The sequence below is a fragment of the Hemicordylus capensis genome, chromosome 3 (assembly GCF_027244095.1).
Source record: "Hemicordylus capensis ecotype Gifberg chromosome 3, rHemCap1.1.pri, whole genome shotgun sequence".
NCBI lineage: Eukaryota > Metazoa > Chordata > Lepidosauria > Squamata > Cordylidae > Hemicordylus > Hemicordylus capensis.
Window position 1 is genome coordinate 263043470 of NC_069659.1, and position 17818 is coordinate 263061287.

A 17818-nucleotide genomic window follows, 5' to 3' on the forward strand; every position below is an offset into this window, starting at 1 on the left:
ATGTATTCCCGGAGCAGCGCACGCGCGGCGATGAGTGATTTGTTGAACTCTCGCGGGACTTGGTGAAGCGGAGGACGCGCGTTACGTCTAGGCTCCGGGAGACACAACAAACATGGAGGCAGCAAGAGCGACCGGAGTTGGGGGTGTCAGTGGCTGCAAAGTGCGGCGGAGGTGAGTCAGTGATAGAGCGAGCCGCCTGCGAACGTAGCCCTTCTCCGCCTGCTGAGTTGGGGGAGGATCGCTCTCTGCCCTTCCTCCTCTCCCTCTGCAGTGCCGCTGTAGCAACCGCTCCGCTGCTGCCTGTGGCTGATGAACTTCAGTGCCCGGGAGAGACATTGGCAGAGCCCACCTTGCTGAGCCTGGCGGGGCCAGCAAGACGTCGGGGATGCCGGCGGCGGCGGCAGCTCGATCTCTTTCTCCCCTGCTTGAGGAGAGAGGACTTTCCTCTCTTGCTTCCAGCGGGGAGGCATGTGGGAGGGTCTCTGCGGCAGTGGGCTGCGGAGGCATCCTGTCATCCCAGTCCCTCGAGACCGGCTTGGAGAGGAGGACGAGGCGCCTGCATCTTCTCATAAGGCCAAGGAAAGAGGGGGATCCCGGCTGGGGATCCTGCCCATGCCCTAGACAAGCTGGGCTGAGGAGATCTCCTTGCTAAACAAACACACACGCGCGCACATGCTACCTCTGTTCTGCGCCTCGTCGCTCCGGTGGTCGTGTAGACCTACTACATTCGTGTGAACGGTGTGTGTGTGTTGGTGGGGCGGGCTGACCGCGAGAGGCAAGAAGTGGTCTAAGCTGTTTGGAAGAAGGAACTCCTTACTTCCCCTTCCTCCTCCACAACTTCAATTACTATATAGAAATGCTGGCTGAAAGGGCTGCTTTTTCTAAACATTTCTTCACCATCATCCTTGTTGTCCAGGATCTAGAAGTGACACTGTGTCCCAAGGTGTAGTAGAGGCTTGCAATCTGCAATAGTCTGAAACCAGTAGTCTGGCTGGTAGAGAACTTGTGGGGCAGGTACAGTTCTGGAGAGGCTGTGCAAGAAAAATAGTCTTGAAAAGGAGCTGAGAACAGGAAAAGTGAAAAGGAAAAGTTGCTTCAGGTATAGGATGTAGCATCAGGGAAAGGATAGGAAGCTGTTTAAATGTGTGTACACGAGCTTTGGCAGAATTTCAGAGGAGTTCAAAAGAGAATGCAGAAGGTGTAGACTGAGATTTTCTGCAGTGTATGTACCTGACAAGAAGCTGTGATGGTCAATCCAAACTCCTTAGTTAGCAGCATACCTGTATGATTTGTATTAGTTGCATGCACACTGAACCCTTATTAAGCACATGTAAATTTACTCACATGCACAATGCAACTTAACATGTGAAGTACCTCACACTTTAGGACAGAAAGATGGAGAGCTTTAAAAGTGAAGACCTGAACACTGCCATTGGTATGGAGACTGGCTGGAAGCTAGAGCTGAAGGGAAAGGATGTGCTGGTTATTGTGATGAAACAAATGTGTTTAGCTGAGACATTATTTGTAAATTGAATGGAGGGGTGAGATATGGTAGGGAAGAGTTCATTGGCCTCGAGGTAGAGATTGAGGAGAATGACATGCAATAGACTGGACTTCTGGAGTTCAATTGGATGACAGATCTGAGTTCTGTTCCACCTGCCTATTGAGCACTGGTTTCTTTTACTATCTCCTCAATTTTTTAAAATTTAAAGTCAACATATGAAATACATATGTTCTTCACAATATGAATTATAAAGGCTTTGGATTACATATAGAAGAAAGCTTTTGGATTACATGGTGTTGCTGACCATACAAATGGTATCCGTGCATGCGTAGAGGTCAGGTGAGTGCTGGAGCTGTATTGCCACCACATGCAGGCTGCTGAGGTGTGGGGTGGAGCGCTGCAGTAGCAGCAAGCTGCCTGGAGAAACAATCATGCTGGTAAGGATGTGCTTATTTCCAAAAGTGCTGGTCACTGCCCCGGCACCATCCTCACCAGCCCTCGAACCATCAAACTGGTTCGTGGTTGGACCGAACCACTTCACAGAACTGTGGGTGTGTCCGAATTTGAACCAGACTGTGGTCTGTGCACATCCGTACTACTGCTGTTTTAGGGATGAAAGTCAGCTAACGAGAACAGAGCAACATATATGTTTGCAGAGGATTACTTGTGGCTGAAATGTTGATCTTCCTCCTTGCAGCGCCTCTGGTCTGCTTCCTGGAATTTGCATGTTATGTTTTGTCAAAAACAAACTTAAAATATTAAGTTTTCCAAGTAGGCTTGGAAAATGCACACTTCTTTGACATGAACATCACATTTGGATTGCTGAATATGTACGGCACCTGGACAAGTCAGCAGCATCCTGTTTTCTGGCCATGGACTAGAGCAGTGCTTCTCAACGTTTTTGGAGTCATGGACCGGTATATTATTCATGCACAGTTTCCTGGACCAGCCGTTAGTAAGGGGGTTGCCCCCCTCACCTCCACCCCCAGGCACCCCCCAAAAAACAATTGTGGGCAGCTCTCTGGAGCTCATTTCCAGGCAGTCCTCGCTGCTGGATAATGTTCATTTTGAGGAAGTGAAATGAATGTTATCCAGCAACAAGGGCTGCCTGGAAATGAGCTCTGGAGAGCCCCCAGTGGCCCCCTCCGGCCCAAAATTGGGGTTTTTTTTGGGTGGGGGGTATTTTTTATTGTACCCAACGCTTTGCGGACCGGCACTGGTCCATGGACCGGTGGTTGAGAAACACTGGACTAGAGTACAATATTGTTGATTTGTGGCTAGAACATGGTGTGAAGATCCTGAAGAACTTTCTCTCTTTTCTATGCCATTTGATACTACTACAACAACAACGACTACTACCACTACTACTACTTAATAATAATAATAAATAATAAATTAATATATCGTTTTTCAACAAAGTGATCTGAACTATCACACAGAACTAAACTGCCTGCATTAACTTGAAAGGTATTTTAGTATTGAAATATATTGTACTACTACAATTGTGCAAGCTGAATTATCAAACTACTATAAAGTTTTATAACATTCCTCAGTTGTGATATATGTGTGTTTAAAGACTGAACTTCCGCCACTGCCATACCCACACAAGGCAGACAGCATTTTATTTAACCTATCTTTAGTGCAAATCTTTTCAGGTGTATTCAGAAGGTAATCTTGCTGTGTTCAGTGGAGTTCACTTCCAGTTAAATATGCATAGGATTGCAGCCTCACTTTGAAAACTTGACATTTTACACTTTAATTTCCATTGAGACTGTTTTGATGTTAAAAGGGGTGTGAGAGAGAGCGTGCGAGAGAGCCACATTTTATATACAATCTCAGCATATTTCAATCTACAACTCATAAAGATATCGATGCACGACTCTCTTCCCCTCTTGTCACCTTCAAACCGAAAACCTGTATAAACTCCTCCTCATATGTCAGCAGCACACTTACCTGGGAGTATGGCCCACTGAATACAGTGGCACAGAATTCTGAGTGAATAGGCCCAGGTCCACACAGTTGAGGTGCAAAGTAATGATGTCATTTTCTTTTCTCTGCAGTGCTCAACAAATGGAACCCAAGTTAACTTAAAACTGTAAGACGCTGGTGACAGCAGGAGTGAAAAGGTAGGCAAACCTGTTTCTTAAAGCAGTACCTGGAGCAACTGTCCTTGAACACCAGAACCTATTCAGCACTTAGTTTAAAAGATGTGGCTAAATGAATTAAATAATACCCCCTTTCTTATGAACTGAATGTTGTTCCCCAGTTAAAATATGCAGACCTGTCATAGATTTTTCTTTATAACATGTGGTCCCCCAGGATGAGCACAGCCCCCAGCCCTATTACGGCCAGCCAGATGTTTGACAACAATACTGGGGTTTTCCCCAGCACAAAATGTGGGTGGGGAATAAAATCTGTGGTGGCCCATCATACGTCGTTGATAGGCTGCATTCAGCTTGGTGGGTGACAAGTTGTGAAGCCTGACCTATCATGGAATTATACCTGTTTGAATGAAAGCCTGGTTTACATTCATCATGCTGACACTAAGCAGGCCTAGGTCTGGTCTACCTGGGAATCCCAAGAACACTGCCTTGAGCTCCATGATGGAAGAAAGGTGGGATCTCAGTGTAAAAAAAGAAAATGAACCACTTAATTGATTTATGTGGCATGACTGATAATTATCTGATGAACTAAAGGAGGACACATCCTAACCTGTTGCCACTTTACTATTATGTAAAGTAACACCTGTACTGTTGAAAACAAACAAATGCATAGAGAAACTGGGGGAACTTTAGGCAACCTGCTGCAGTCTGTTGCCCCAAGTGCTTTTGCTGTGGTCTGCCACCCCAATCTGTCACCCCAGGTGCTTTTCTCGGCCAAGCTCAGCTACCAGAAGCAAGCGTGGCTGGGAGAACAATGCTTGGTGAGAGAGCTATGGGAAGATGAGCAGTGGGAAAAGGAAGGTTTCAACAGCTAACCTGTGTGTTCCTCTTGTGCTCTAAAACTTGCCCTCTCCTCCATGTAATTGGGGCAGACCTCGGTTTAAACAATTGGTTCAGTTGCCACCATGTGCCCTCTTAGCCTTGGTGTGGAGCATTCACTATCTGAAAATCTAAGTGCTGCTGGTTCTTTGCTCTCTGCTTTTGAGTTAAGGCTAATATCTTTTTAGTATTATATTTCACATTGTAGGGTATAGAAAGCAAACTTTGCTCTTCATACAAAAAACGTTTTTCAATTTCATTTCCTTTTTAGGAAAGGTACACTGGAGAGGCAATACTCAGAAAAGTGTATTTCCATATATGATGGAACCTGCATTTCAGGAGTGGATTCTTGGTGTCCGTTTTATTTATCTGAAGCTGATTAGGCTCAGTAAGGTAAAACTGCTGTTTACTTGTTCTTGGTATCTTTTAAGGATATATCTCTTAGTTTATACATCAAGATACAGGAGAACCTTGTTACTCACAGGAGTTCCATTCCTTGCCTACTGCCGCAACTAATGGACCCACGAGTAATGAGGCATTATTCCTATGGGAAAAAGGGGTTAGGTTCCAGGCTGGAGGGAAAATGGCAAAAAACGCAAAAAAAAACTGACTTTGGCTTGCTCCGTGGGGTCTCCGTATGTCTAGGAATACACCCAAAAGGACACAATGCCCCCAGAATGGTGGGGGAAAGTCCATTTAAAAAAAAAAAAGAACCACAACATGGTTCCTCCTGTCTCCTGCAGAAAAAATGGTGGGCAGAAGTGACCTCCGCAGAAGTGGCCCTGTAGGAACCGCGGACATGTGGGTTTTAACCCTTTTGTATCCATAGATACTGGAAACGGGTATCTATTAGACACCCCGTAGATATGCGGAACCACGAATAACAAGGCCCTACTGTACTATTTTTGTACAGCAAATATTATTTGGTGGTAGGAAGCACAAATTTCCACAATTGTACTACAGTAGTAGTGTCGTGGGTAGCAGATGAAATCTTTCCTTGCTGATCTGGTGTCCTCAATCTCTGATTTCAATAGGATTCCTCTTCTTTTTTTCACGTGGTGCCCAAGGGTCGAGAGACTTTTATACACCCATGTTTGTTGAGGTCAACTTACTAAGGCACTACTAATCATTTTCCCTGTTTGAAGCCAGAAATAGAAAGCATTTTAAGATGGCCTTTCAATTAAAAGGTTATGACTGAAATATGGCCTTTAAAAACAATTTTATTATTGTATCAAGGGTCACAACAGAGGTTCATGAGCATAAACTGAATGGACAGAATAAATATACTTATTTTCTCTCTCAGTGCTAGGATTTGTTGTTTCCAGTGACACTGATTGGCAGTAGGTTCAAGAACAGACCGAAGTACCTAGATGACTTAAAAAGTCATTACCATAATGTTTTAATGTTTTAAATTATTTTAATTGTAAACCGCCCAGAGATGCAAGTTTTGGGTGGTATAGAAATATTTTAAATAAGAAGTGTTAATGGCACCTAGATCAGACTGCCTTCTTTCACAGATCTCTTGATGGTTCTTTCATTATTACTAAAAGTGAAACCACTATTGAGGCAGTACATAAATGGTTGTTAGATGATGGGGACAAATAGATGGTGGCTTTTGTCATAAGGCCCTGCATTAAGCTTCCCCAGAGTATCTGACTGGCCACTATTGTAAAAAGAAGGCTGGAATGGATGGACCTCTTGTTACATTCCAGACAGTTCATGTGTTCTCACGGCCTTTAGAAGCTTTACTATAGAATTCCACAAACTAGATATATTTGGGCCTAGGAAAATCAGTGGGGCTAAATGACCTTCAGATAGGTAATTTTGAAAAAAGCAAGTGTCTCATAACAGTGTTGACAGAAACATGATTTTCAAATATGATTGCATGGACTCCCGATGAATCCTTTATAGAACCAAATATAGGGTGCTAGGGTTAGTAAAGCTTTTTTGGTTTTGGAAAGAAGTCTGTAAAGTGAGGATTTGAAGTACTTCCGTGAGTTTTGCTTGTGTTAGTGGAACATGTCTTGTGAAGGATAGGTCTATCTGAATTGATGAAATTTGTTAAATGGGTTTTCCCTCCATTGCTAGGGAGAATGTGCTTTATCCTTTGTCTGATATCCTGAAGAATTGTTCAGAATGTTTTCTACATGTTAGAAGAATTCAGGTATGAGTTATGCCTAATTGTGTGGGGAATGTGTCCTTTTCAAATAATTTGCCTTAAAAAGCTGTTATCCAGGCCTGACACTCATGCAATATTAGGCTGTTTGTCTTGTTGGTAAATAAAATAGAATTGTAAAGGGGATTTTTTAAATAGTGGAAATAATCAAAGTTGTTCTAGAATTTAAAAAAACACATTCATTAAATCTTGTCTAATGGTAAAAGGCAGCGGAATAACCATGGCTTGCACAAAACCAATTGCGATAAAGTCTGTCACAGATGAATGGACTTGTGCAGTTGTCTCAGCTAGGCCCTCATTTCTTCTTCTCCTTTAAACAAACAAACAAACCTGGCCTGGAAGGCAGTATGCAAGAACTAGGAATCTGAAAGGTTAGGAAATCCGTAAAAAGAAACTTGGATTCTAATTCTGAATGTAATTACAGGTGGCCCTCATCACCCACGGTTCTGGCAACCATGGTTTTGTGTATCAATGGACAGGTCCTGGAGACCTGGTTTCTTTACCCACAGTGTGAAAATAGGCTAAAATTTGCCTATCTGTGGTTGTAGAGTAGCCAGAAATGACTTCAGTGTCATTTTTGGCTGCCATTTTAGAGACTGGAGCCATTTGAGGCTCTTTTTTAAAAAAAATCACCCAAAATTGGGCTGATTTGGGAATTGAACCCCCTTCAATAATGAGGACCACATATACTCAAAACAGAACCTACAGTTTCTACTTTTCTTAAATAACGAAGTAGCATAAATGAGAAGGCTTCTTACTATGAACTGTACAGAATTGGGGCTTTCTGTCGACTGTGTTAGTATGACATAATGACTAGGATGTTTTAATTACATATGGGCAACACTTTCAGTTGTGAAATTCATTGGCTGACCTTCTCTCCCAGTCTAACCTATCTCAGTTAGTTGTGAGGCTAAAATGCTGTTCTCAGCTGCATTGCTAGCAACAAATATGTTACCAATAACTTTAAATGCTGTATGGGTTCTGTATTAATCCTGTTGGTTTTTATATTCCAGGCCCAAAACACAGTGAAGTTGTAGTGTGAATATGGGTGAAAAGAAACCAGAACCCTTGGATTTTGTAAAAGATTTTCAGGAATATCTGACTCAGCAGACTCACCATGTGAACATGATTTCAGGCTCTGTTAGTGGGGACAAAGAAGCAGAGACTCTTCAAGGAGGTAGGTTAAACCTTCGTGAAGTTGAACTTCCATTTGAAGTTTACATGAAAAGCTGGATAGCATCTAGAAAATGTTCCTTCTGCCTCTTTCCCAATCTGGAATAGTATACAAATTAATTTTAAACTACAGCAAGAAGTTTCTGTATGTTTTGATTTAAGTGTGTTTCTCTTTACAGCAGGGACCGAAGGCGATCAAAATGGTCTGGATCATCCTTCAGTTGAAGTCTCACTGGATGAAAACTCAGGAGTGTTAGTAGATGGGTTTGAAAGAACTTTTGACGGAAAATTAAAGTGTCGATATTGTAACTATGCCAGCAAAGGAACAGCTCGTCTGATAGAACATATCAGAATCCACACAGGTATGATTAATTCTCATAGCTGCATAGTTTCTGTAAATGTGGTGTTTAAAAGGCTTATGTAACATATGTATCAAAAGTGGACTACGTTTTCCAGTCAGCTATGTGGGTGTCCTTCCCCCCCATCCCCCCTTCTGGTAACAAACATCCTCAGTCTTACAATTCAAGTACAAACTCATGCTAGGTATACAAAACCATATGAAATAACTGATGTGGAACTACTTAGGGAAATAGTGTTGCTACTTCTAGACCACTACTGTTTACATTCCTAATCTTGTGGTTTTTTTACTTGCTAACGTATGCTTGCCAACATTAACTGAAGACAGGACTTTGACCTCAAAGCTCATTTCACTTGATCCTTGTTTCTCTGATAAGGATTTGAAGTGGCAACTTTTACAGGTTCCAATACATTGTGTCTGAACAAAAGCCATTCATTTTTCTTTCTTTGTTTTGTTAAGAGCGTTTTTTGTAATAGACAGTGATTCAGATCTGACTTTCTTTCCTGCAGGTGAGAAGCCACACAGATGCCACTTATGCCCCTTTGCTTCAGCCTATGAACGTCACCTAGAAGCTCATATGCGGTCGCATACTGGTGAAAAACCTTATAAATGTGAATTATGTTCCTTCCGCTGTAGTGACAGAAGCAATCTTTCTCACCATCGCAGACGCAAACATAAAATGGTGCCTATAAAGGGTACAAGGCCTTCCCTTAGTAGCAAGAAGATATGGGGGGTCTTGCAAAAGAAGACCAGTAACTTGGGATACAGCCGAAGAGCACTAATTAACCTGAGTCCACCTTCCATGGTGGTTCAGAAGCCAGACTACCTTAATGACTTCACCCATGAAATTCCAAACATTCAGACTGAAGCATACGAAAGCATGACAAAGCCAACAGAGACTGGTGGGTTGCCAAGAGATCCACAAGACCTTATGGTAGATAATCCTTTAAACCAGCTATCTACATTAGCAGGACAATTGTCAAGCTTGCCCCCTGAAAACCAAACCCCACCCTCTCCTGATGTTGTACCATGTCAAGATGAAAAGCCTTTTATGATGCAGCAGCCTGCTGCACCAGCTGTCGCAGCTGTGTCCACCAGTATTGCTCAGAGCTCCTCCCCTACAAGTCCTGAACCTCGTCCTGCACACACTCAAAGAAACTACAGTCCAGTGGCAGGTCCCAGCAGTGACCACAGTGCCCATGCCAGTACTCCAAGCATAAGTAATAGTCAGCCAAGTACTCCTGCACCGACTCTTCCAGTTCAGGATCCTCAGCTTCTCCATCACTGCCAGCACTGTGATATGTATTTTGCTGACAATATCCTTTATACTATTCACATGGGATGTCATGGATTTGAGAACCCTTTTCAGTGTAACATATGTGGTTGCAAGTGTAAAAACAAATATGACTTTGCTTGCCACTTTGCCAGAGGCCAACATAACCAGCATTGATTGAATACAAGTTACATCATGCTTTCATTTATTTGTGTGTTTAAGCACATCGCTGTCTGTCTTGCTAACAGAGAGGTTGCTTGTTCTATCTGAGGAAGCTGACTAAGCAATTTTAACATTGGAGGTAAATTACTCTACATGCTGACATACTTTGTGGGAGACCTGCTTGTTAGTCATGGTGGTGTTCCTTATGTGGTTCCTGAAGTAAAAAATAAGGCTTATAGTGCAATTACACACTTCTACATGGATCATCAGTGCAACATAATGTGGACCTCTGGATCAACCTTTGTATCCAAGTACAACAGTCCTTTACATCAAGCTGTGCCACAAAGTAACTCCATTCCGCCATGTTTAGTGCACTCAAATATGTTCAATGTAAAAGCTTTACTATTGTGTATGAACTGGCTATCTCTTAAGCTGCTACAAAGAAAAAATATGGTGGCAGCATCCAGAATGAAGTTTCACTGGAGAATTGCATTTCTGCAAGAGATTCGCAACTTTGGTTAATCCCTTTTCCTTTGCTGCCCCCTGAAAATGTTTCTGAGGGCTGCAGAGGGAAGAGGAAGCAGTAACAATTTTATCCCCCCACCCCCCGACACATGAGGGGTATCTGCTTCTCTGAGTGGAACCTTAATCTGATGCTGTCCCTTGTCTACAACTGAACCTAAAATCTGGCAAAAATTAACTTGTGGGGCCTTTAAAGCAACTTGGTTACTTACTATTACCCAATGTAGAAAGTTAGAAGGATAGCAACTTCTTAAATTAGATACATAATGTGAAATAGGCCACAAAGACACCTACTTTCCAGTACTACTGACCTGTTTAAGAAATACATGGAAATAGTGCCTAGTGTTATATGTCTGTAATTCTTAAAACTGTTCAAAAAGAAAAGCTTGGAACAAAAATGGGAAATGTTTTAAAATGACATACCGTCATCCTAATGCTTAACTTCCAGTGCATTACAAATGACTTCATTGCCTTTAAATACTGACAATGTGTACTGTCTTGCCTTCAGTTCTTGGCATATTGCACACCTGGGCAGCAGCATCTTTTGATGGAAACTAAGCTGTAAGGAGAATACAGGTTGCTGCTGAGCCATTTATATTTAGCATGGGTCAGCTTAAGTATGAAAAATTAATGCATTTCCTTTCGGAAATTTGAGTCCTGTAAGCAGGAGTTGACATAACATGGGTGCATTGTTTTTGTTCTGGCCATGACAAAGGAAGACACAGAAGTGAAGAATCGCTATGATTAATTGCCATGGATGAATACTATAAAATATTTTGTAGTCAACTGTTCTTTTTCTCTTTTTGCTACTGTATACCTTAACATTGTACCTAGGAAAGCAAATAGGCACTTTAAAAAAAAAGTATGCTAGCAACATACATGGATGCTAGCTTATGGCACAGGAGTCCTTAACGTTTTAGAAAAAAAAACACTTACTTTGATATGCACTTTTATTGTATATCTTTTTTATTTCACAGGAAATAAGAGAAGACTCTATACTGCTGTCTTTTGCATAACAAGTTATTATGCACATTCTGATTTCAGATATGATAGAGTGCATTTATTAAACTGTTCCATGCCCTTAACTACATGCTTCTGTGTGAAGTGTCTGGTACAGGACTTTTCCTCTTCAGATCTTTTGGAAAGATGGGTAGTCTTCTAACAGCTGCTTCCAATGGCCAAAATAGTAGCACAAGTTAGAAAAACCTATATTTATCCTAGTCAGTTTTTTTTTCTTCCAAGGGTGGTAGTGGAAGGACTAAATTCCATTGCAGCCTGACCATGTGTTGTGCAGGTTTATAGCATTGTATGTTAGTGGCTCATTTGGAGTTCTGTTGGTGCAAAAGAGGACATCAATGCTGCTGTACCAGTGATTTCCTCCTGCTGTTGCAGTTGTGTTGCTGTGCTACACAACAACCTAATGTATAATAAAGAAGCAGGGAGATATGTTCCCTTTTTAAACAGCTTGGAGCCAGGCGCAGTATTCTATTCAAGCAGAATAAGCCACTGTTGGCAGTGATATGGATCAACCATATTAAGGGGCTCAGACTTCCAATCAGTCTGTGGGGGAAATTCCTTTGTCTTAACTCAAAATGAGTCTCCGCAAGCAGCAACATTCTAAAATGTTAATTCCATTTTTCAAAATTTCTGTAGCTACCTTTCTCAAAGCTAATATTCAGGAGCTCAATGATCTTATGTAATTCAATGTTTGGATTTTATACAGAAGTTTCAAACAATGTTCCTTCTAATTTTTTCCATCTGTGTGTCGAATGAGTTTTGTTCCGGGCAGCAGTATCAAGGCAGTGTGCACACACATGCATTCAGAGTGGGGCATTCCTGGTTCAAGCTGAGTGGGGTCTAAAGTTAATTGAGTGGACATAAAAAAAAACCCTGTGTGCTCACACACCCACCCACACCTTAGCGGGAATACTGGTATCAAACAGAATATGCTTGGAATTTTTTCCTGAGTCACTAGAACTTTATACCACTGATTATCATTGTCTTGTAGCTCTCTAGTGAGATAGTGGCTGACATACTGAGGAAAAATTACTCAAAGTGGTCCCTTTGAAAAAAAACAGTAGGTTCATTAGGCTAATTTCAATGGGACTACTTTGAATAACTTTCCTCAGTGCAGCAGCTATGTGTATCACTATAGTGCAGGAGATGCTGAATTGACTAACAGTTAAATAAAACTTGCTTTTGTACAGCTTCCTATGTTGTAGCTGCATCACCTTGATGGCAGTTGTCATCTATGGGTACAATCAGATTGTGTTAGCTTGTAGGGTGATCTACACCAATGTTTTCAATGTTTTTGGAGTCATGGACCGATACATCCTTTGTGTACGGTTTCCAGGACCAGCAGTTAGTAAAGGGGTCGCCCCACCCTTGCCCCCATCTCCAAGCACCCCCAAAACAATTTCAAGCCAGGTGGGGCACCACCACTGGAAGCTCTCTAGAGCTCCTTTCTAGGCAGGCAGCCCTTGCTACTGGGACAACACTCATTTAGCTTCCTCGAAATTATCTTAGCAGTGAGGGCTGCCTGCCTAGAAATGAGCTCTGAAGAGCTCCCAGCTGTGGGGGGATTAATTCCTCATGGACCAGCACAGACTGGCACTGGTCCACTGACTGGTGGTTGAGAAACACTGATCTACACATTTACGGTGCTCTAGTTTCTGCCTCCTGGCAGATTTGTGCCAAAGCCAATGTAAACCAGCCATCCTGAGGAAAAAGACAAGCAGTCTGACATAGTGTAAAGATAGTAAGGGAAGAAGAGTAAAAGGCTTACCTACATGACTATGTTGATGTGTGGGGGCACTGTCCCCACCTTCTCTGACTTCTTGCCAAATCCTGGCTGCTGCTAAAGACAGGCTGCTTTGTAGTAAATTCAGTAGAAATGAAAAATATATTTAGAACTGAGGACATAAGTATAAATGGGAACCAGCTTTTGGGGGGCACTGATTTCTGCCTGTCCCATAGCTTAGTATCACAAGACCCGTTAAGAAGAGGCCTTGTGCTCACTGCTATTACTACAGAGAGAGCTTTCAGCCAAAGTGCTATGAAGACAGACCCAATCTAACACACAATCGAAGCTGGGATAAAATGCAGACAGAACTGCAAATGACTTCAACTAGTAGACATAATGTCCCTCCCAAATGCTCAAGAATATCCCCCAAATGCTCAAGAATTCACAGGTGTTTGGCTTGGCAGACAGCATACTGGGTATACTACCCGCTTTACTGGTTCTATTTGCAAAAGTAAGGGCAGGATATAGCACTCTGTACTGTAGCTGGTATTTAAGGATCCATCCATTTAACAAGTGTGCAAGATTGGAAGCTTCACATTGTGCCAAAGAACATGCAAAGTCTTACAAACTAACTGCAAAACGGAAGACTATTTTCTCTTGTGTTAATGGCCGACACCCACAGCAGCATTCTGAGGAGACAGCAAGAGCTGTGTCCTCACAGCAACAAGCTGCTGTTAATGCAGCCAGTGACCTCCCAAGCAGTAGAGCACATGCACAGGGGGAGGAGATGATTGTTACTGATCTCCCCTGTCGCCAGAAGTGCTCTTGTCTTTCAGAAATATGGCCCTGAGGGCTGCATAACCTGTATTTCTGAAAGGCAAAATGCACTTGTGGAAGCCATGGAGATAGCGAAAGTCACACCCACCCCACACATCCCAATACTGAATGTGTTCTCTGCTGCTTGGAAAGCCTCCAACTTCAAGGATGCCTCCTCTTTCTGTGTCCTTTGTGCACTGCCCTGAGTGTTGGCCACTGTTCTTTTGTATGCTCTTGAAAGGAATCTCTACATATTTTCCAGTTTAAACCCAATTAGAAGCTACAGTCCTTACACCAGACACCTTCACGAACAGGGCTTTCTGTTAAAGCACAGAAAACTAGCTACACTGAGGATCAGGCCAAAATAAACGTCTCTGTTTAATCTCTATTACTATCACCTTGTTAAACGTTACAAGCAACTTTCTTGAGTTAAATTACCAGGAAGTTTAACTTCTCTGCAGGAGCATTCATATGAAATCCAGTTCATAACCCACATTTTCTGAAGCTGCTCAGCTGACTTCAGCAGCACTAATAGATGTATTGCTGTCTTACTAGATTGCTCTTTAGCATATTTAAGACATGCTATTTATAGTACCTAAATAGGACTGACAACTTTTGTAGACAAGAGCATTACAAGCAGAATATAGATGTAAGGAAAATTTTATTATTTACAATTAATAGACAACACATCGACAGGTATAAGGCAGCTAAAGTGAAGCCTTTTAAAAATCAATCAATCTGAGTGGGGGGAAAGCACCTGCTTGGCTTGCCCATTGCATCCAATTGGACTGAAAAGTGCTCTCCTTTGGATGGATTCCTTATACATATGTTCTCTGTAATGGCACCCTAGCAATTTTATTCCTATTTAACATAATGGCAGTACTGGAAAGGAAGTGTTTAGCCTTGTTTCACTTACTGTTTTGCCACATTCTGTTAAATGTTATTAGTTTGTTTTATTTTTGACAAAGAGAATGTAACTTGGAAAAATGTGCCAGCAAAGTTTTGTCTTAGTTTAATAAACTGGTGTAAAAAAAAAAAAAAAATGTAGACAGACTTTTTACTGCAAAGCTATTCCCTGCAGAAGCACCCCCTCCCCACAACTGAGTACTCTTGATACATATCCTTTTAAGACCTACTTTGTTAATAGGTATTCTGGTGTAAAGAACATTATTTTGTATGACAAGATGAAACCTGAGAGTTGAAGAATACATTCTAATGTGTAGCAACGCTCTTTCCAGAAAGGCAAATTAATTCTATTTAGTGTAATTAATATTGTGAAAAGGGTTTTTTTGTTAAACAAATAAATAAAATAACATTTTCTAATTATTCTTCTCACTTTACCTGATTGGCTGCCTATGGTCAGGGCTTCCCAGACCTTCTTAGGGCCAACATGCAACTACACTGGGTAAATACAGGTGACAGTTTGCAAAACATAAGATCTCTGTGCACCTTTAAGCCAGGCCTCAATCTTGTCTAGCTAATGGATAAGGAGAATTTTTATCTGCTCACCAGTCTAGGGAAATAGAAAGAATCCCTTCACAGTTTGGCATGGCCTGCTATTATTTTGAGGAGGAGGGACATCATCTGTATTCTCCCTTCCTTAAAGAGATTGGTGTTGCACCCACTTTGCTTTCTGGTACTGGATTTACAGGTCATACTCCAAGTGGTTTTGCACTCAGTGGTGCAAAATTACATGTTGAGTCAGGTGTGAATAGTAGTCTATGGGAATCCACCTTTCTAAAATCCTGAGATTATCTGAGCAAGCTTGAGAGTTGTTGAGCAAGATTGTCCAAAGTGATGGTGACAGGCCATCAAACAACATTTGTGGGGAGTGGGGGGCAGGGATATTATCCCTTACATAGGGGTACTATCTAGACTTGCACTAGCCTTAAAATATTCATCTCTGTTCCAGACTAGTTCTTGCGTTAGTGCAACATATTGTACAAGCCTTTTATAGACTCTGTGCTGTATTATTAGCCTAAACTTTCCAAATAAGAACAATATATTCTGGTCACAAGTACAGAGAAATAATATCAGAGGAACCTACCACTCCAACTAAGATAAAGAGATGCAATCTTTCTGACCCTTTTGATAAATTTTCACCATGTGTGTCGAAGCAAACATTACTGAAGTTTCACATGATCTGGCTACAAGAGGCAAAGACCTGACTTCAGCAATATTTCAGATTGCATATGCCAGTGAAATCTTTTGAACCATGTGTATGATTAAATTTTTTTGAACCAATTTAGTCTTGTATACACCATTCAGAAGGGCTTATGAAGGCAGCATTATTCTCCATGCATGGAAACTATGACTCCATGCATGGCTTAATATTTTTTGCCAAATTCTTATTTCCACAGCTTTGTATCCTCTTCATTAGGCAAAACAAAATATTATTACTTACATTAGATATTTCTTAACAACACCTTCTACCAGTTGGCTGAATAAAGATATGCTTATGTCAAATGTGTTATTTTGTGGACACGGATGTTTTTCATCAGACTTGCGCCTTAATTCTTCCAAGAATTCCACCTTCAGTTTATTTAGTTCCTTGGCCAATCTCTTCATCTCCCTGGTGGAAAGATTATGGTCTACAGGGGGGAAAGGGAAAAAAGGAAGCATCATGATTTTACTTTGGTATCCTCTTGAACTTTCTAAGAGAGGGGCTGGCATCCAAAGAAATAAAATATGTGCAGCCTATGCGTTTAAAATTCAAAGGTGGCTAGCTTTTTGAGGAGTAAGTTCTACCAGTGAGAAATCTCCCAAAATGCATCAGCTGCATGCATAGTCCTTTCGCAAAAAGAGTCTCTGAACTGTGAGCATAAGTGGTACAAATATATGTGGTTGGATCTGTAGAAGCATAGGCAGAAGAATGTGTGTGCATGGAGGCATTCCTCTGTCACCCAAAAATAGACTCCTGAAGGTAAAGCTTTTGGAATGGTACCCAGGGGGCTGCAATGGGAAGGGAAAGGCAGAACATTTCCCATGCATGAACATCTTTCCTCTTGTGGTTCTCTGGATCCAACCAGAGGCGTAACTAGGGAAAACGGCGCCCAGGGCAAGCACTGAAATTGCGCCCCCCCACCCCCCGAATGATGTCATTCATAAAACCATTAGCAAAGGACCCAGTGCCTATAGCCATTGATACGAACGTACTTGGAAACAAACTGCTATTTGAAATGGTGAGCCTCTGGGAAAGCATCCTGCCGTCTTTCTCTATTGCCTGGTTGCCTGGGAGCAAATGGGTAGCAGGCGTGCCTCGCAGTTGGGCTGGGCTCCTTTCGGCGGCAGCAGGGCCTCGGCGTCGTCGCTCGGCTGGCTCAGTCAGAGGCTCTCTCGCAGCGAGAGAGGAGAGCCGAGCAGAGGCGAGCGGAGCAGGCGAGCTCTCCAGAGAGGAGAGAGAGACTCGAGTCGACGGCGACGCCCAGGCAGACAGCAGGGCCTCGGCGGCGTCGCTCGGCTGGCTCAGTCAGAGGCTGAGGCTCTCTCTCCTCGTGGCAAGAGGAGAGACGAGACGAGCAGCAGAGGCGAGCGGGCGAGTGCTCATCCACCGCTGGTGCCGGGGATACTATTGGGCTACTAGCGGCCCGGGCGGGCAATTATCTGGTTACCTGAGTCGGCCCGGCCGCACCCGCACAGCAGCAGGTGGCGTGGCGGGACTCGGGACGAGACGGGGAGAGACACAGGTGGCTGAGGCGGGAGGAGGACCCAGCCCAGGTGCAGCGTGAGAGACAGACAAGCGCAATGCCCAAGCCTGCCCAAGTTAACACCAGTAAATTTCAAATAAATATTAAAAGAGATCACACACACACCCTGTCCTTGTCCACTACGCTTTATTGCGTTATGATGAGGCAGGCCTCCTCCTTTCGAATCCTTCCTCCGAGTCCTTGTCCTTGTGCGCACACACAGCCCCAGGCAGCAGCAACACAAACGCTCTCCTCCGACTCCCACCCTGCCTTGTCGCCGACGCACGCAAGACAAAGTCCACGTGCAGGCGGCGAGCTGGGAGGACATGCATGCGTGACTGGTGGCGGGGCGGGGTAGGGAGTGAGAGGTGCGAGCGAGCAGAGGTCTATCATGAGTGGCGTGACGAAGAAGAGACGAGAGACT

General features: G+C 42.9%; 2 protein-coding genes across 5 annotated transcripts in view; one reads left to right on the top strand and one right to left on the bottom strand.

The window, feature by feature from the left end:
• On the top strand, positions 1 to 15031 carry IKZF5 (IKAROS family zinc finger 5). Of its 2 annotated transcripts, none has more exons than XM_053307292.1 (7): positions 1 to 171; positions 3565 to 3630; positions 4757 to 4878; positions 6574 to 6649; positions 7675 to 7838; positions 8017 to 8196; positions 8702 to 15031. In XM_053307292.1, the coding sequence occupies exons 5-7, from the start codon at positions 7706 to 7708 to the stop codon at positions 9640 to 9642; spliced, it is 1254 nt and encodes a 417-aa protein (XP_053163267.1). In that variant the 5' UTR covers positions 1 to 171; positions 3565 to 3630; positions 4757 to 4878; positions 6574 to 6649; positions 7675 to 7705; the 3' UTR covers positions 9643 to 15031. The 2 variants fall into 2 exon arrangements, with proteins under 2 accessions (XP_053163267.1, XP_053163266.1); XM_053307291.1 differs by having other exon boundaries at positions 24 to 171; positions 8014 to 8196; positions 8702 to 11234.
• The window catches only part of PSTK (phosphoseryl-tRNA kinase), an 18729-nt gene continuing 13072 nt past the window's right edge, over positions 12162 to 17818 (bottom strand). For 2 of the 3 annotated variants that reach the window (XM_053307284.1, XM_053307286.1), the window contains exons 6-8: positions 16113 to 16299; positions 12939 to 13017; positions 12162 to 12398 (exon numbers count right to left, since the gene is read on the bottom strand). In XM_053307284.1, the coding sequence (XP_053163259.1) occupies positions 12162 to 12398; positions 12939 to 13017; positions 16113 to 16299 (503 nt within the window). Of the gene's footprint in view, positions 12399 to 12934; positions 13018 to 16112; positions 16300 to 17818 lie in introns of all 3 variants that reach the window. The other variant, XM_053307285.1, reaches the window with a different exon arrangement.